The sequence below is a fragment of the Acomys minous genome, assembly GCF_964271855.1.
Source record: "Acomys minous genome assembly, chromosome: 4".
Classification (NCBI taxonomy): domain Eukaryota; kingdom Metazoa; phylum Chordata; class Mammalia; order Rodentia; family Muridae; genus Acomys; species Acomys minous.
The window spans coordinates 106,379,767-106,400,394 of record NC_140486.1 but is presented as its reverse complement, the minus strand read 5'-3'; the positions used below and the strand labels follow the sequence as shown (position 1 = coordinate 106,400,394).

The 20,628-nt window shown below is 38.1% G+C and overlaps 1 protein-coding gene across 6 annotated transcripts in view; it reads right to left on the bottom strand.

Annotated features, from left to right (window-relative positions):
• Positions 1-5,831: 5,831 nt before the first annotated feature.
• The window catches only part of ERBB4 (erb-b2 receptor tyrosine kinase 4), a 1,013,384-nt gene continuing 998,587 nt past the window's right edge, over positions 5,832-20,628 (bottom strand). For 5 of the 6 annotated variants that reach the window (XM_084778333.1, XM_084778335.1, XM_084778332.1 and 2 more), the window contains 3 exons: positions 18,294-18,341; positions 16,184-16,475; positions 5,832-14,312 (listed from right to left, as the gene is read on the bottom strand). In XM_084778333.1, coding sequence (XP_084634459.1) covers positions 13,867-14,312; positions 16,184-16,475; positions 18,294-18,341 — 786 coding nt within the window. In that variant the 3' untranslated portion in view covers positions 5,832-13,866. The remainder of the gene's footprint in view (positions 14,313-16,183; positions 16,476-18,293; positions 18,342-20,628) is intronic. The other variant, XM_084778334.1, reaches the window with a different exon arrangement.

The following is a 20,628-nucleotide window of genomic DNA, read 5'->3' as shown; positions in this document are numbered from 1 at the left end:
TAATGTCATACGAAAGGAGGGAAACCTTAGTTTTAAAAAATGCTTCCATAAGATTTAGCTGTAGACAAACCTGTAGAACATCTTAGTTAGTGATCAATCACACCACTTGTGGTGAGGATCAAGCCAATAAACAACACCCCTCATGGCCTCTGTATCAGCTCCTGCCTTTAGATTCCTGCTAAGCTTAGTTGCTGTCCATCACTTCCACTGATATTAAACTATGATGTAGAAATCTAAGATGAATAAAGCCTTTCTTCCCTCCAGGCACCCCCTGCACAGGCGTGCGCACACATACACACACACACACACACACACACACAAAATCAACCTGGCCATCTGACTAGTCAAGAAACCACAGAATACCTGGTTAGTACCAATGACAGTAGTAAGACTGTTTTTAAATATAGCCAGAATTCTAGTTCAGTTTACATCAATGTTACATTTTTTTTTTCTGAAATGCTCCTTCTAAGTCCAGAGAGAAAGATGTCAATATCTTTCATTCTACAGTTTATACAATTTTCAAGTAGCTGAAGAAATTAGATAACACTATAAGAAAATCTGAATCTCTCACAGAATTGTAATATCAACCCAACAAAATATTAGAGTATGGAATGCCTTAGGATAACAACCCATTGATCTCTTATATCCTAAGGGATGGGAAAACTCAACACAAACTAGGAGTTAGACTGAGAATTATCTTTAGAATACTAGCAAGTTATATTCTTATGGTGAACGGTAAAATACTTTAAACATTATTCAAGGACTTGTATGATGGCTTAAGAAGTAAAGGGACTTGCAAATCAGCCTAACGAGTTCAGTCCTTAGGACCCACATCATAGAAGAGATTTGACTCCTGCAAAATTTCCTCTGATGTCAGCATCACAACATGGCATAGGCCCTCCCATTCATGAATTAATCAATTAATTAAAATTTTTACATTGGGTGTGAAAATCCTTTTACCAGGCTTACAATCATCATGATTATAATGCTTTTATAAGATATTTTTTATCACTTTAATTATGTGTATATGTGTGTGGATACACACACACACACACACACACACACACACACACACACACACACAAATGGGTGCAGGTGCCCTCAGAGGTCAGAGGCATGGGATTCTTCTAGAGAGGGAGTTTTAAGGAGTTTGAGCCACCAAGTATAGGTTCTGGGAACCAAACTTTGGTCCTGTGGAAAAACAGTATGCATTTTTTACCACCTGCGATTTCTTCAGTCCTATAATTACAAGGATTGAACCAGGTTGACAGGCTTGGCAACAAGGGCCTTCAGCTGCCAACCCATCTTGCTGGTTCTAACTCTCCACCTTCTGCTGGAACCTTGAAAGGTGGATTCACGAGCTTCACCAGGTCCTGCCCTAGGATGAAGCTGACAAGGAGTCACCTGATCAATGGCGGAAACACTGCAAGTGTACAACTTTTAGTATCTCCTTAGAAATGGAAGAGCTGGAGGGAGGTCCTGGGGACCACAATTCCATGAACAGTATATGAGAGTGGAAGGTGCATTAGATCAGATGACTGGTGAGTGGAAGTGGTTTTCACTATCCCAGCCGAGTACGGTATAGAATAGTTATAGCCACTACATAAAGACCTGCCGTGTGTGTTCTAATGGATGGCATCCTCAGCTGTGTGTAAAGACAAGTTTTTCCCTTCATTGTCATTGCTACAACAGCCACATGTCTGGCAAATTCATGTTCACTCACCATCTACCTGCTGCTGGGACTTTGAACCTGAGCAGTTCCAGGTGCTTAGTTTCAACCGAAGCAGAGTGAAGTGTCGTTCCTTGACAGCGACAATGAAAAGCCCCACTCTGCACTGTCAGCATTATTCTATTATGGCGATCATTTGGTAATGCTTAGGCTGCTGAGCTGTGAGATAAAGTACCTAGTTTTTTTTTTTTTTCAGGTAAGTTTTAGAAGAACTGTGAGACCACAGAGGACAGAGGAAACGTGTTTTTTTTTCCTTATTAAGTCAAATGTGGTGCTTTGAATAGTAATGGCCTCCATAGGCTCATGTCTGTGTGAATGCCTGGCCCATAGGGAGTGACACTATTAGGAGGTGTGGTCTGGTTGAGGAAATGTGTCATTGTAGAGGCAGGCTTTGAGGTCTCATATGCTCAAGGAATGCCCAGTGTGGTACACAGTGTCCTATGCTGCCTGGAGAGCAAGATGTAGAACTCTCAGCTTCTTCTCCAGAAGAATGTCTCCTGCCTGCATGCTGCCATGCATCTCATCATGATGATAATGGAATAAACCTCTGAACCTGTAAGCCAGCCTCGATGAAATGTTTTCCTTTATAAGAGTTGCCGTGATCATAATGTCTCTTCATAACAATAGAAACCCAAACTAAGAAAGAAGTTAATATCAGGGAATGGGGTATTGATGTAATAGGCTGGCAAATGATTTTGTTTGGATGAATTTGGACTTTGGGTTAGAAAAGCAGTTGAATGTTTTAAGTGGGGATTAATGGGCCATACCAGTAGGAACATGGAAATCAGTGGTACAGAGTATAATGCAAACTGTTAGGGCTCAAGATCTTACAGAGGAGAGTTAATTTGAGGCTGTGATGAGAAGGAGCCCTCAGAGTTGACTGAATACAACTGGAAAAAATTCTTATATTTTTCAGTTTATGTTTTCTATTTCCAACTGATCTGGTAATTTATAAAAGGCATTTTTTCCCAGAAACACATGTAGTTATATTAATTGTATACCTGAATTTAAGTGGGTTAAGAAAATGTACATCAGCGTGGCCATTTCAATATTGTAAGATAACTGTATTATCTCATAAGGGATAAAGTACTTTTGCATTGAGTGGATTTGTATTTTAGCTTTGCCACTTTTCATGCAAATTTAGCCATATATATATATATATTTTTAAACTTTCTTCATTTATGACAAAGAAAAAATATTAGTACCTAACCAGTAGGGTTATAGGAAAAAATGAAAGACAACCCATGTGAAAATTTTAACAGACAGCCACCTTACAACCAGTTTCTGTTATTTTTATGTTGTCATGGTAGCATCAAATCCACACAGGCATAATAAGTTCACACTAAGTAACTGCAGGGTGATTCTCCAAGTCCTGGAATAAATAGAAGATAACATTAGAGTTCCATGTAAGGGGACCAGGATGAAATACGAAGTCTAACTCTTCAGGGTATCTTTGACATGTATGTGCCTCTTTCAGTAGTAATCAATGGATGACTAATAGAAATATATCCTTCCTGCTTCTAATTTTTGTTTTCCTTTTTGTCAGAGAAGTGGCGATCCTTGATCATCTTTGTAGCCGGCCTCTACTTAGCTGGACTGTTAAGGAAGTAGGAAAGTGTCCAGTCATTTTCACGATGGCGGTTTTTATTTTAAAAAACCTAGAGCAGGTATGGGCATCATCACGCATCCCCCGTGTGCTATTTGGTTCACAGTCCCCTGATTGCTATCTTGTGGTGAATTGCCCTGTTTATTGCTTTAAAACTGCTATCTGGGTGACAGTCTTCTGTTTGTAATCTTGAGATGGCTGTCTAGTGGCCGTGCTCCCCATGGCTTACCATGCTGCTTGATGGTACTTTGGAGAGAGATACAATTAGCTAACTATGCACCTGCTCAGTGTATAGTTTTATGAGTATAACTGGAGGTGTGATATATATCTCAAGGCTTGTGGTAAAAGAAATTCAGAATGCAGATTTTACATGATCTCTTTGCAATATGAAAACATACCTTTAAATACTTTATATGGTTTATTTTCTCTACATTTTACATGTGTATGTAGAAATGTTGTGTATGTAGCATCCTAATATAGAGCTTTAAAGTCATACAGGTGTAAATTCAAGTTGTTTCAAGTTGAGAGCACTTGAGAATAGTGGGACTTTGATTTTAACCTTAACTATGGGCCTTAACTTCCAGTGCATTTCCTGTACCTTACAATTAACCTGTGACTCTCCTTCCTTTAACGTCACTGTAATTCTTTTTGACTGATTATTTTGAGGCCAATCCTCCGTTTGGAGTCAGAATGGCTTGGGAATTCTTACATAGCCCAGGCTAGTTTTGAAGTCCTGATTATCCTCCGAATCCCAAGTCCTGGGACCATGTGTCTCAATCTCCAACACCAGCTTTCATCATCATGATTTTAAATGATTGACATTGAGTCTAGATCAGATCTTATTCTGTATTCTTGATGTTTCCAGTAACCACCTTACATATTCTAAGTCCTAGAGAAGGCAGGCATCAACTTCTTTATAAACCAGGGACGTGGTGTGCAGTATCATTTCTATTAGTACTGATTCATGTATCCACATTGCTAAGAAAAAAATGCGACTATTTGCAATATTCTTCGATATATAGAATGGCCCAGTGATACTTTTATTGTTTAGGCTTATAGCACCCTGTAGAGACAGTAGGGTCTCCATGTGATTATCTTTCAGAAGTGTTCTATGTAGGACTACATGACATTATTTCTTATATGAAGAGAATATAGTTATCCATTATAAATAAGATGGTCCCAAGTATTTTGAGGAGGTAAAACACTTAGTTACATTTGAAAAGACGTTAAGGAACTAATGAAGGTCGTCGGTAGTTGGAGTCAGTACCTGACCATAAAGCAGGCTCCCACTAAAATAAAGCCTTTATTTAGCAGGTGAACTGCATTGAGTTGGAGATGAAGGAAGTGGTTGGCCATCAGAGGAAAGAAACGTACTTCAGACAGGAAATGCAACTTCCTGGATAGCACATGTCAGTAATAGATGCATGACTCTGGATTTTAAATTTTTTTTGTTTTATTTTCCTTATATTTATGGCCAGGACTACCTCAAAAATATTTATTTCAAAATAGTATAACAAGTCAATTGAGTTAGTATATGCATAATAAATTTGTATATTATAAAATTCTTAATAATTTGATAAATATAGAAGTGAAATAAACTAGCATGGTACTATTGGGAATTTCATTTATATCTCAAAGCATAAGGAAGAGTTGTTCCCCTCTTTTATTTACTCAGTCCATGATGTCCTGACATATTTCACCCTGAACAGAGTTAATTGACAGTGATTGATTCAGATGAAAAGGTCAAAACATTGGCAGGAGGGTATGAGGGTATGTGTGCATGACCATGCAAACAGAAAAAGGTGTTATTGGAAGAATATTTAAAGGCCCATAACTGAGCATGTTCAAGTGAACTTTCTGTAATATATTGTGTTAAAAGAGGTTTTTGTTGTTCCTAATTTAGTCCATATCATGTATAAGCGAATCGATAGATTAGTTTGAAAGAATAATAGACTTCTAATAAGAAATTATTGGAACTATAAAAATTTTCACCTTGTAGGCAAGAAGAATTAATATTAAAAATGGAAAAGAAAGGATAAAATAAAGGGTTGTGCATATCTGACATCACTCTCCCAGAGTTGCATGGGCGTAACTCCAAAATTAGCAACTGAAGGCCTGTTTCCCCCTCCCCTTCTGCAAGCATGAATTCTTTGCTTAAAAAAGTGTTGCCATGAAATGCAATGGAGGCAGAAGGAACCAAAATGTTATTTGTTTTCTACCTACAAAATATTTTATACTTCTTTTATCCCAATGAGACAAACCAAGCACGGTTATTAAGCACAGCCTGTGCAGATGAGTCAATAAGCATGGATGGTGAAAACATGTGGAACAGATCACAGTCCAAGCACTGGAGGCTTCTGAAGAATAGTCAATGAGACTTCTACACACAGACAAAAAGGAAGGCATGTGTGCATCTTCAGGTTATTAAATGAAGAACAAACCTTGCTCTTTCCCACCTGATTTTTTTTTGTTATTAAAAAGCTCCAGCACAGAAAGAACATTTGTTTCATATTTTATTGAATTTCATTTATATTAAATTAAAAATATATTTCTGACAGATTCATGTAACAAAAAGGCAGAACAGTTTTCAAATTGTTCAGCTGGGATGATCTGTACGGAATGAGGCAAAGCAGTTCGCATCCTATACTTGCCTTTTGCAGGCACACGTCCTTCCCAAGAGTCAAAGAGGATCCTTGAGAACCAACTCAAAAAGCCTAATTACATCAATTTAAAACACAGTTTCTCCCTCGTACTCAATAACAACAGAATGTAAGGGGAGGAGGGAGAAGAGGCTCAGGGTTGGAGGAGAAGAAAAAAAAATAGGGAAATTATACTAAAAATATACCTAACATTAAAAAAAGTTAGTATGTGTTAAGTGCATAATCCTTCATAGATAAAATAGAAAAAAAAATGAAGATAACATTTCACCACACACAATCGGCATATCTAGTGTAAGCGAGTGCAGAGGTTGGACACATCACAACACAGAATCACAGGTAATGTCAAAATGATAACTTCCAACCAAAAAAGAAACAATCACAAGGCAATTACTTATATACAAATCAACCCTAAAGACAATTATGTTCCAAATAAAGATGTTCACAAAAGAAAATCAAAGCAACATTATCCTTATTTACAAATGCAGCTAGCCATGTCTTTAACAAGCTATAAAAATACTATTCACATTTTCAAACATACAGTAGTATTTTTGTTTGTTTGTTTGTTTGTTTGTTTCAAAAAGGCAGCTAACTTTGAATGCTGGGATTTAAATGAAACATTGATGGCTTACCAGGAAGATATTTTTGCAGCCCCGTCCTTTGATGATTCTTCAGAGGAAAGAGGGCTTGTTTTCTGTTTACAAGTGAAGGAAATAAGGAAATGAACATGACTCTGCCTTTTCTCCAAATTGTCTCCCTTTATCACCCAAACTGATCTTAGTCAACTACTGTAATGCGTGCATGAGATGAAATTTTGAAAGATTTTAATGTGACCTAGTTTTGTGTGTGTGTGCCACAAATGGTCTTGCACATGAATCTCATCTACATTTGATCTTGTTCTAATGATAGTCAGAAAGAAATGGCCAAGCAGGCAGAGCATGTGAAGATGCACTCTCAGTGTGCAGCGATGCAGGCCTTGGCGCTCACATGATGAGATGGACACAAGCCAGCCAGTAAGGAGTGCATTCAAAGTTAGCTGTCCCTGCACGGCTGCTCAGTGTAATAGTCGACCCATTTTACAGCAGTACCAGTTTATGCTACATATTTCGAAGTACCTTACTTTAAAAGAACGGCTTACATATATCTACATTTAGAAAATAATTTTCATAGCTGAATTACCGGAGTAATTCCAAAAGGGTTCTTGGAGTGCCGTGGTTGCTATTCCCTCACTCCCCACTCCCCGCCCCTGAGAGATCCAGAACTATTTAGGGATGTGACTCTCATATTAAGGAAAATGATACAACTCCTCCATTAACTGAAAAACACTGGAAATGACACTTGAAAATCAGGTTTCTGTCAATAGATAGGAGGTATGGTTTGCTTTTCTTCAAAAGGGCAACAGGCCTGGGGAAAACATCAACACTTCAGGGATTAAAAATAGCAGTAAAGACAGAGTGGTTTCAACAAATTGCAACTATTGCCTACAGGTGCAAAACCTTGTTTTTCTGTATTTGTATATTTATACAAACATAAACATTTCTAGTGACATGGGGGAAACACACTAATGCACTGAAAGAACAATTTCCTTAGGGTAGAGAAAGAGCAGAGTCCGTCAGTCGACATGGACTTTCATTACAGTGAAACGGCGCTTATTACATATTTGTTAGATGGATGGATGTTCCAACAAAAGTCACAGGAAGTTCGTAAAGGTGAAGTGTCTCTACCTTCATGATAATAAAACTCTTCATCTGGAAAAAAAAAGTCTAGCAGCTGTAAAATATTTATATCAGGAATAAAATAAGGTGATCAAAGTAAATAAGTTAGTCGGCAGCAATAACTTAGTTATATATATACACACATACAAACTATATATATACACACATATATAGTTTTCATGGGAAGGTGAAATGTAAGATCTACAAGTGCACGGACACGCAATGTGAGTCTTGGGATTCATTACAGAGCTAACTCATGTCAAATTCCTACAGAGAAGTCCACAGTGAGAGAATCAGCTGTCATGGAAAAACAATTTTAATACCCTAAATGTGTGTGTGTGTGTGTGTGTGTGTGTGTGTGTTGTCTTTTGTTTGAGAAGCATTTTTAAACACCTTTTAGAGTGGTTGGATATTTTCATGGAAAAATCAGGCATTTGAGGGCAAAGGCTAGGTCAGTGGTTCAGAGGAGGATGTGGGTCTTACAGATCCACTATGGCTTAAGAAAGTGACAGGCCAGGAAAGCCGCTATGAACTAGTGGTAGAAAAACCAAAAACAAGAAAGACATTGGGCTAGTTGGGGTGGGAAAGCAAAGGTGCTATTTTCTTCTGAAGTTCAGAGGGAAAGAAAAGATTCTGCTTCTGACAAGGTGATCACTTACTTGCAAAGCTGACTTTCTAGGAACTTCTTTTCAGAGAAGGCATGCGAACATCTCCTTGAAACTTGGGATTATATAATCTTTCAGCCAATGACTCTAGAAGCATTTTCCTCTGCCTAAACCATCTTGTGGCCAGGAGTGAGGTGAGACACACCCTATCCTTTTGTCTGCCCATTAAATGAGTGGGACTTGAACAAAGAGAATCTGCAACCCTTACCATTTTTAAAAGTCTGTTTAATGGATGAACAAAGCCGACTCTGGTGTTAGAAGGCTATGTATCTACAGACACAAGGGCACATGGTCTGACACAATGCCCCTATCTTTGAGTTCATAACAGCAGAGAGAACATCTTCAGAAGCATCTCTGGGATTAGACAGATGGTGTTGAGCCAGAAACATAAAAGCTGGCTTCAGAGTCAACAAGAAGAAGGTCTCAATTGTCAAAGTTCTAAAATTATGCCTGATTTCCATTCATATTCACATGTAATTTGTTCTCGAGCAGATGGTCAAAAGGAGATAATACCCTACCTTTATGTGTCTACACAAGTATGAGACTGTCCTTCCGACACAGTGAAGCCCCCTGGATTCTCTGCCCATGGTATGTGCAGTGGAAGTTGGCTTGTCTGGCTCTTTAACTGCTAGTACTGTGTTCTTGAATTTCCTATTTGCCTCTTATGAAATTATCAGTTAAAAAACCAGAGTCCAAAAGAACACCAAGCCAATTTTAAAATTTTTGCTTTAGCATCTATTTATATAAAAAAAATAGTAATTGGTTCTATATTGATTATGTAGGCAAGAGGGTATGGTGGAAAAGAAAGGACATTTCGTATAAAATTTCAAAGTAAATTAAACAACTTGCTTTCTAAATAGTCACACTCATTTTGTTGTTGTTTGTTTCGCATCTGCAAAAGGTAATAGACCCTTTTCATTTCTGTTAGTCATTTTGAAGATCTCTTAAACTCACATGTGGATTATTCACCTGCTAAACCCTTGGAAGTGATGTCTGCAAAACAAACCTGAAATACAGCATCTCTTTATATTTAATGTACTTTAAATGGAATGATGGAATAAGAGAGCAAGATAAAAATCATCTGCAGTGCTTTAAAACAAGTTTTTACAGTTGAAACCACACTATGTTTACTATCTGCTAACTCCAACCATAACCATTTTAAATGGCAAGCTTATTTGTATTTACTATGCAAAATCCATCCTACATTTTCATAGCCTTAATTTTATTTTTTTTATTTTATACTCCATGGTTAATTTTCTAGTTTGATTTGCTTATTAATATTAAAATCATGTACAATTTGATAACCTAACTAATTCTATGTCTTACAACATTGTCATGATTGTGCCCAGTTATACACATGCTTTCGTGGTCACCTTTTTTTTATTACCTTATGAGCTACATGTACTAGTTAAATAATCAACAATTACAGATGGACAAAAAGTTTCAGGTTTTAAATAAAGTTTAAGCCTGTTCAAAGAGCATCTTGTATTTACATCCTTCTGTGTCAGGCATAAACACTTTTGTTTATTCTTCCTAGTTTTGACAGCTCAGGAAGTAGACTGATTACCCCACCAACTTCATATATCCTTGAACCCTCATGTCCCTCTAACTTTTCTCCAATGTGGACAGTATTGCATCATTCTCAAAAGGTATCGAACATGCCAATGATGCACTTGAAAGTCTCCCATGTCTCCTTTCAAGCTAGAGCCTGCCAGTCATTCTTTCTCACCTATAAAAACCAGACTCTTACTTAATAAGTCTTTCATCTTTAGTTTTGTGTTTTTTTGTAGTTTGAAAATTGCATTTTTTACACCATTTAAAGAATGCTGAGAGAGAGAGAGAGAGAGAGAGAGAGAGAGAGAGAGAGAGAGAGAGAAGGGAGGGAGGGAGGGAGAACCATATCCTAACCTATGCTCCTAATATAATTCAAAGAACTAGGGATAGCTTTGTTATCAGCCTTGCTTGAGAAACAGCAGTTTGGTGCCTCTGGACTTCCCCTGGCTTAGAGGGCATCTTTTCTCATCTGCTTCTTTTCTTTTTAAAGATTTATTTATTATATATTCAGTGTCCTCCCTATGTGTATGACTGCAGAACCAGATCTCATTACAGATGGTTGTGAGCCACCATGTAGTTGCTGGGAATTGAACTCATGACCTCTGGAAGAGCAGTGCTCTTAACCTCTGAGCCATCCCTCCAGCCCTCTCATCTGCTTCTTTAAGTTACTATCCCACTAAAAAAAATTCCTATGCCTGAAAGTCAGATTTCCCAAGATAAGCTTGATGATTACAATTTGATGATTAAAAATATATATAGTAAGCTTAATTTTAACATTAATTTTACTAAGTCTTACAAATAGATTCTGCATATTTTGATAGGTGATGTCCAGGAATGGGCACCTGATATTTCACTGCAATCTGTAGGCTTAAACTAGTATCTTACAATTTCATTTTTACTCCACTGAACAAGTTAATCTCTCCAGCAAATGAAAGTCTCCCCTCCCCTGTTCTTGCTGGTTGTCACTCTCCTATGTCCTTGACTAACTTCCTCCTAGAATTTAGATCCTAGATAGTTAAATCTAAAACAAAGAGGAGCTACCAGCACTACTGAAATCAAGTGTATATTAGAAAGTCATAAAAGAAAATGATAAAATAGCATTTGGGGTCATCCTCAATTATACCTGCATCTACCTCTAGGGAAAGATGAACTGCAAATCTTGTGCTTCTAGGGAGGAAAAAGACAACATTCACTGGCTATATTAACATTGCTATAACAGTTATGAGACTATTGTTAGGCATAGATTTCTCTACCAACAAAGCCTTACTTTAATTCCTCATAGGTACCTAGATAAAGTTTTCTTGTTGATGCCTCTGGATTGTGTAGGAGCTTTGAGCTTTAAGGCTGTGGCTCCTGGATCACTCTGTGTCTTTAACTACTGTAAATTCATGGTTAAACTTCACTAGAGAAGATCTCAAAAATCCTTCTCCTGTCTCTACTTGCCACTTTTAGTTTGTTTCCCTTCTCTTAGTTTAAGAAGAGACCAAATCTAACACTTGCCAGGGGTTTGGCCAAAGATCACCACTTGCTTCTGGTTTCATGGTAAGACTCCAGATATGTCAGTTTGTCAGTGATGCAATGTTCTTTTTGGTCCAGTTTGTGTCCAGATCAGAACGTAGAAGTGATTGTATTTGTCATCTGCGGTAGTTTGGAAGATGTTTAAATTACATGCCAGTGAGTTCTCAGAACTGTTACAAAAATGGTATTTTATGAAACTATTCACAGAAGAGCAAATGCAATCCACTTCCTTGGTCTTATGGAGAGCTAATGTCACAGCAAATAAGTCCAGACTATTAAAACTTGATGTCAGTTATGATTTCTTTATCTTTCCCTCCATGCATACTTTCAGTAGCCTTTAAATAAGTATCAATTGAATAAATAATATTTGGAAGGATGGGCTTACTTTTTCAAAATAGGTAGAAACATAAACTTCTTTGAAATATTTTCTCCCTTAGGTATTCCCTGTTTTACCAAGAAGATTTTTCAATCTAATTGATTTGTTTTGAGGCTAGTGAGTCTAATTTTCTCTTAATGTTTTAACAGTAGATAGAAATGTTTAAAGATCTAAATGACTTGAAGGAGAATTTTGTAGAAAAGAGAGATGTATTAGGCTTCCTTGTTTCCTAGCAACCCGTTCGTCACTGCTCTCATCACTCATTTTAACACTATGGGTGTTCTTTCAAAATTAAACCTAACAGAGTCAGTTCTAGAACCAGGACATAGTATGGTAGTATATGAAGAGAGAATCATTACACAAATTATTAAAAGGTTAATGTGCCAGATAATAAAATAATTGCATGAGAAGGGTTTTCATGTTTATTTACAACGTTTAACTCAATCGTGGACCTGATCATAGGTTTCAAATGCTGATGATCTACCTGTAATTATAGAAACTTAGGTGTAAGGAGTTAAGTCACCTTCTACTCAGTATCAACAGAGTCTCGCACTAGAAATTTCATGGAATTCAAGCCAGTCCTTAACTTGCATTCCTTCACACAGAGAGTACAAACTTAATACACTTGCTCACACACGAATGTCGTATCGTATGAAGACAATGTGCTGCCCTCTCAGCACAATCCCTGGGTAGTGCTCCAAAGTCCTAATTGGCTTGGTTTGGTATTTCCACAGTCTTTCTTTATCTTAGATCCTTTTACAAAAAGGTGTACTTAAATTAGTTAATCTGCTGGTTGCTTCCATATTGCTTCATTCAAAATCCAAAGTGGAGTTCAGAAAAAGAACAGATAAAATTATCGCTTAAGTGCAAACTACATTTCTGAGTACCTTCCATATGGATGTACACAGTCCAGTGTTTCCTCCACTGCATGGATCCCCCACGGGACCCCCCCTGAAAGTATCAGTAGTTTTATGAACCACACAGAACTGTTTCTTAGCATTTCTTCTACTCTTAAGATTTCTGCTGCCCATCAAAGACAGTCATTTTTTTAGAGAAGAATAAAATGGTAAAGAGTGAAAATGACAGGGAGGAATAAATTCAGCAGTATGAAACATGAGATCTAGATTTGATGCTATTTTTACTAGTATCTTGGCTTTCTCTTCTAATTTTAAGGAATGAATGATTAAAAATAACAACCTCTACATCATATGGGTTTTTGTTGTTGTTGTTGTTGTTTGTTTGTTTCAACTCTTATCAAGAAACTTCTATGTAAAAATCTCTTTACAACTAGAAACTGCAGCCAACATAGGGGAGCAGCTAATAAAAAGGAACCAGCCAAAGCAAACCAAAATGAAAGAAAAAAAAATCAAAAGAGATGCCTTCCAAATATAATTACTAGTTCTAAATATAATGGATATTTAAAAGTTATAAAAGCTGGGTTGGCCATTCTTACTTGCCAGGAAACAAACTACTGGAGAAAGAAATTGGCTTCTCAATCTCAGTTATTATCAAATGGTTTCCAAATGCCTATCCTTTTCTTCTAGTGGAAGCATTAGAATGATTTCAGGGGAGCTGAATATGCACAACACTATGCTTGCAGATGAGAACAGAGTCTGGCTTTTCCATCACCTGCATTGATTGATTAAAGGAGGAGGGGGGGGAGAAGGCAGAGAGAGAGAGAGAGTGTGTGTGTGTATGTGTGTGTGTGTGTGTGTGCAAAGGGAACAAGTTGGGACTCTTTGACAGCAGGCAGTATTGCCTTATATTTCCTAGACCTCCTCTAGCTCTGACCGACACTCTGTCGACCAACCCATATGAAGAAATGAAGAAACAGTGTGTGCCCTCCTGTCTTTCTCTTCCAGCCTTCCCTTCTAAAGTTCAAGTTTAGGTAAGCACAGAACTATCATCGCGTCTCTGTCTCTATGTCTTCCACTGGGAAGTGTCAAAACTACTGGCCTCAGGAGAAGAAGGAAGACCACCAGAGAAAGAGGAGGGGAAAGGGGAAATGGAGTGGGCGTGTCTCTCCGCCTAACACCCCAGCTGAGCTCACACCACAGTATTCCGGTGTCTGTAGGGCGGAGGGGGCAGCATGGTGCCTGGCTTCAGCGTGAACTCAGAGAGGTACTCGGGATTCTCTGCCACAATAGGGCGGATCCGTCCATTCTGTTTATAAAAATATTTTGTGCTGTATTCCTGCAGGTAGTCTGGGTGCTGAAGAGTGCTCCGGGGTGGTAGGCTGTGGTTCCAGTAGTCGGGGTTGTCAAACGCTTTCTTGGCTTTCTCTGGCACTGACAGTACGCTGTTCTTCATGTACTCCGCGTTCCCCAAGGCGTTGGCGAAGGTGTTGAGATAGAGCGGCTCATTCACGTACTCATCCTCGGCCTTGGCTGGACCGCTGGAAGCGCTGTGATATTCCGGATTATCTAAAGCTTGAAGGTCTCCATTCTTTCTCCGTGACACAAAAGGGTTCTCTTCCACAGGATTCAGATATTCTGAAAGAATACCAAAAGTGCTATCTAATAGATATCTGCTTTCAGAAAATCGTTAAACTAAAGTTAAAAGCTAGAAGCAATAGTTAGTTCCTTCAGAACAAGAGAGCCACAATTTTATTTTTTATAAATTCTCAAAACCAAAGCGAAACAAAAAACCTGTGGATTGGGACAGCCATGAGAAAAACGAGTAGGCTCAAACAAAACAAAACAGTAACGAGACAGTTCACACAACAAGACAGGATGAGGCCTAGGAGCGGAATCCTTGTTTTCTAAATTGCTCTTCTTTTTTGCGTGGCCTACATATGGTGCCCGCCCTGTGAGGGCTTCTGTTTACGGGACTGTTAGGATTGAATACCCTTTGTGGGGCCAGAGAAAGGGCTCAGTGGTTAAGTGCTTGGGGATTTTATGAAGGGCCAGAGTTTGCTTCCCAGCATCCATGTAAGTCCACGTACAATAACCTGTAGCTCCAGCTCCAGGGGATCTGATGCCCTCTTCTGGCCTTCATGAGCACCTGCACACATGTGACATAGACACAGAGAAGCACACCCATGCACAGACATAAGCACACACATGCATATGAAAACAAACTAAAATATTTCCAAAACTGCCCTTTGCATAGAAATCTTCATGTCTGTCTGTCTGTCTGTCTGTCTGTCTGTCTGTCTGTCTGTCTCTCTCTCTCTCTCTCTCTCATCTACCTATCTATCTTATCTATCTATCCATCTATTATCCATCATATCTATCATATATGTATCAATTACCTATTTGTCTACCATCACCAGCCATCTAGCTTATCTATCATCTATGTAGCTATCTGTCTTTCATCTATCTATATCTATCATCTATTCTGGGCTATAGACATCAAAATCCTCATTATATTGTGTTAGGTCATTTACCTTATGTATTCAGGAATCAGTATCTTGTGTTTTATAACAAGTGAGCAAAGCCATATAAAGATGATATAATAGGATTTACATAATTTTAATATATGGCCTGCTGCTAATCCTGACAGACACCATCATAATATCTATTTTCAATAACAATTATTCATCTTCTCCATTTGTGGCACTGCTAGCATAGAAGGAGAGAGAATTCCTTTGTTTGATTTCAAAACTGAAATTGTTATTTAATCTGTGTGCTTAACCTTTCTATGTTTAATGTTTAAAAAAAAGCCATTAATTCACAAACTATCTTCAAGACTGTGGTATGTAAGTGCATGAGAATCAAATTTTGTTTTTTGAAGACACACATACACAAAATCATAATTTCCTCTGATAGACCTAGTTTTTGATTTTTGTTTGTTTGTTTCTTTGATTTTCCATTTTTTGTTGTGATACTGGGGTCTAAATCTATAATCTCTTGTGCACCGAGAATGCAGTCCGTAATAATTCACACCCTTAGCCCTAAGCTATGTTAGTGACACTGCACGTTTTAGATAAATCAACTCATATTGTTGGCATCAAAAGCTTTGGTCCTTTGCCAGTAACACCTGTCTTTACAACGTCCATGGTAACTTCAACACAGCAATGGTTCTGAAGCCCTGTAATCTTACACCTCATCCAACTAGTCCAATAAAGATAGATTTAGGTTGGTATTTCTTGGGCTTCATTGTCTTACACATCACTTGAGGATTTTTTTTTTTAATCCAATTTCTTATTCAAGTAGAGCCTGAGATTCAAACTATGTAAAGAAGTGTGGAGACCCGTAGATGCCACAGACTCAGGGAACTATTTGGTAGAAGTAGGAACCTGGACCTTCTATTAAAGATGATAAATGCCACCATCCCAGCTGTCGGGAAACGGTTTCTACATCCTACTTGTTTGATGGAGGCGGCCACTGAGCATAGTTATGTCTGAACGTTCAGCTTGTACCTTGTTTGGGCTTGTTAGGAGTCATGTAGCCTTCTTCATCCAGTTCTCCGCGTGGGTTCCGTTCTGGGGCAAACACTGTGGGGTCAGCGCTGTACCTCTGGGTGCTACTGTCCTCTTGGACGTGGGGTGCCACCGGCTTGCGTAGGGTACCATTGCAGCAGGAGTCGTCGAACATCTCAGCTGTCGCACCCTGAGCGACTGGGGCTTCTGGTATGGTGCTGGTTGTGGCTCTGTAGGGCGTGGGCATTCCTTGTTGCGCAACAAAGCCCCCGTCCTGGTACACAAACTGATTCTGTTAAGATAATAGGAACATATTGGGAGAACCAGCGGTTAGGAAAAAAAGCGTAAAAGAAATCTGAGTGGTATTAGCCCAAATGGTACCAAAAACCCGGTCTTTCAAATTTAGCAGTTAATGATCTTTGTTTTCCTAGGGGCTAATGAATTTGAGATAAATACTAGAAACATTTAAAAGTCAATTTTCTGTTGTATGCGTGTGTATGGTTATATGTGCATATGGCGGCCAGAGACCAAAGCTGGCAGTCTTCTTTTATAGCGGTGGATCTCAACCTTAATACGGGCTCCTCATGTTGTGGTGATGCTCATCCATAAAATTATTTTCTTTTTTTTTCATAAAATTATTTTCATCGCTACTTCATAACTGTAATTTTGCTATCTATCTAATATGTGCCCCCAAAAGGGGCTGCAACCCACAGGTTGAGAATCACTGACTTATATCCTTCACCCTTAGTTCTTTTTTTTTTTTTTTAAAGAAAGGAAGAATTTTATTTTATTTTATTTTTTGGCTCAAAGCCTGAAGATACATTTCATCATCACGGAGGAGCCATGGTGGTAGGGGCTTGAGGGTCTTGGTCCATTTCATCTACAATCAGGAAGCCAGAGCAGTAGGAGCTTGATGCAGTTAGTACATTGCATCTATAAGCAGGAAACTGATGCAGTAAAATACTAGTGTCTGACTTCCTTCAAAGACCCAAGGCCATGTGACAGTGCCAGTCATACATAGGTTTTTTTTTTTTTTTTTTTTTTTTTTTTTTTTTGCAACATCTATTCACCTAACATAGAAAATTTATAGCAGACATGTTGAAAGGCGTATATCTCCCAGGCAATTGTAGATCCTGACAAGTGAACTGTTGATACCAGTCATGTAGTCTCTTTTGAGATGATCCAATTGACCTGAGTTAGCAGGAGTCCATTATGGTGTAAGACTGAACATGTTACCATCACAAACATCACAGGCTTTGATCAAGGACTACAATTTGTATAAATGCAGCCACAGGAGTCTGAATCAAAGTTCTTCTAGCATTATTTCACCCTTAATTCTTGAGACCGAGTTTCTCACTGACCCCTCAGCTCATCAGTTTGCCTCAACTGGCTGGTCAGCAGGATCTCCTGTCTGCATCTTTCCAGGGCCGGAGTTACAATGTCCAGCCACTTGTGTGGATGCTGGGGATCCAACTCAGGTCATCACACCTGTGAAGCACCTTCTCGGGCACCCCAAATTCTGACTTCTTTTTTTTAAGTAGGTAAAAATCATGGAGAAATAATTTGAAAATTTAAAATTACTAAGTAACTAGAGTGCGATCTAATTCGAAGGCTTTGTGTAATGTTTGTACAGTTGCCTAACGTTGTTATAAAACTCAAAGTCAAATTGTACAACACATGGTCTGAAGTGCAGAAGTCCAGTGAGACGTTATGAGTGATGACGCGTCAATACTACCTCCCGTTCTGTGCCTGCTGTGACTGTGAGTGCCCAGCCCCTAACAAGAGGACAGTCATGGAGACTCAGGCTTCTCAGCACATGACCTACAGTCATGAGACTGATTGATGACACCTTCACTGAAAAGCATCATTTGTGAGCTGGGTTAACCCTTCCAATAAACATTGAAAGCTTTTGCTGAATGAATGATGTCACAGTGGCAGCTGTTACCTGAGATACAGACAACTACCCAGGCAGCTACTGGGTCTACAGCCAGTTCTTGACTCACTGTTGGCAAAGGCAAAAATGAGGAAATTATGGGGAGGCAAGAGAAGAAACATGGTTAAGAGAAGACCAAGACTCCTAAGGGATGAAGGCCAATTGAGGAATACTTACTCCCGACATGGGGGTGTAGGCAGGAGGAGGGCTGTGTCCAATTTCACTCTGATAGGAAAGAAAAATGGAATGATGGGTATAAGAGGCAACATGGATGAAAAATTATAAAAAGAAAAGAGAAAGAAAAGATACGGTTTGCATGAGCCAAAGGGAAAAGCGCACAACAGTGATTTTTTTTTCCTAAATAGTCAAATTGTGTTCCTTCTCACTGCAGGCAAACAAGTTTAAACACTAATTCTATCCCCAAAGAAAATCACAATGAAGAAATAAAAATTTGAATTATTTAAAAAGATAAGTCTGATATAGGGATCATTACTTTTCAGACAAATCCTAGAAGAAGCAGGGAGGGCAGGAATAATGAAACCATGTTTCAAAATAAACAATAGTTTATTTTATTACATATCAAAAGATCCAAACAGCTTCATGCTATTTAGGATCCTCACAAGATACCAGTTTGTTTCCTTAGGAGATTAAAAAAGGGGGGGGGGGAGTTTAGAACAAGATAGAAAGTGGATTTCAATTTGTCTGAACTATTTTGATTTCATTATGCTACATTACTTTCATCACTTTAGCAAAGGTCACTCAGTCTCTCCTTGTGGGGGGTGGGGGTGGGGGAACCACATCATATTTTATCTTCCAGCTCACCTTTTATAAGAGGAAGAAACTGAATATTTATATAATTCCTGATTGTTTCATGGTTCTTCTTGCTGTAGGTAGTTTATTGTATATATGTGTAATACTATAAATGTATATGTAAAAAATACTTAATAAAAGAATTGAAAAAAAAGGAAGAAACTGAAAAAAAATTTAGAAAACAAGTACCATAATGGAAAAATATTTTCTATTCCTCTCATGTAGTTAGACTCATAATCAAGTTTTGGCTTGAAAAAAAAATCCCCGTTTTTATAGCTTCATTATGCTATCTTTGGGGCTATATAAAAGTGAAGGCAAACATGACAAACTGTTTGGGACAATGTTTCTTAGGAAAAGAAAGAGAAGATGTGTGAATCCCAAGCCCACTCATTACTATGAAGAAATACCCACATTACTAAGCACACTGACTGAGAACTGAATTCTCCGTGAGAATTCCTCTGCTTTTCTCATATGAGGACAATGAATAAAGTAGGCAGAAGTAACTGCCTTTATGGCACAGCTCTCCACATCTGCTCTGAAGCCAACAGAGATAACTAAAAGTGCCTTCCAGCTGCCTGTGTCATTTCCATGAAACATCTAAACTAAAGACCGTCTCCCATCAAATGTTCCTACAACTTAGAGCTTCATAAAGCAATCTTAGAAGATTGTTTCTGTGATTACTAACCACTTAATGCAAACCAATAGCAGTTGAACAATGCAATTTCAGTTAACAAATGCTGTTTGCCAGACTGACCAAAGAACAAGTCCTATAATAAATTTACAATGCATTTCACCCTGTGGTTATGACAGCATACAGAATGAAGAGCCATGTCCTTCTGTAATCACACAGAGGAGTGACTGAGGCTGTGAGGTATTTGCCATTCTGTGTCTGCCTTATTTCACTTAGGATAATTTCTCTATGGCATCTATGTTTTTTTTTTCCAAATGAAAAGCTCTCACATATTTTATAGTCAAATAGTATTTAATTGTGCATATGCATTATACTTTTATGCTCCATTCATCAGTTGTGATATTTGTAGACATTTTTAATATCTAATGCACAGAAGTTGTTATTACATACAGTTTCACATCTACTATTATGTAGATGGAGTCTATATATAACATGTAAGCATATGTCTGCTAATACAAACTTTAAAGTCAAAAAGTCATGCCAAAGATATCCACTTTTAGGGGCCCAAGAGAGATGGCTCAGAGGTTAAGAGCACTAACTGCCCTTCTAGAGGTCCTGAGTTCAATTCCCAGCAACCACATGGTGGCTCACAACCATCTATACTATGATCTGGTGCCCTCTTCTGGCCTGCAGGTGTGCATGCAGTCAGAGCACTGTATACATAATAATAAATAAAATAAATCTTAAAAAAAAAAAAGATCCAGTTTTAAATGGTCAAAAATATGGGCATACTTTTCTGTCCTTTATAAAGACAGAAAATCAATTCTATTTGTTCATAATATTTGAAAAAGGAAGATTTTAATATAGTTCAGTGATTTATAAAATTGAGGAGTTGCACAAACAAAATATGAGAATTACTTGAATTGGTTTTATAACATTTCAAACCCCAGACTTATCATCAAGTATCGATTAATTAGTGACTATTTAACAAATATTTATTAAATCTTCATGGTAAAAATCCCTGGTCACTGTTATAGATGTTGGAAATACTGTGGCATACTGAAGAGATGC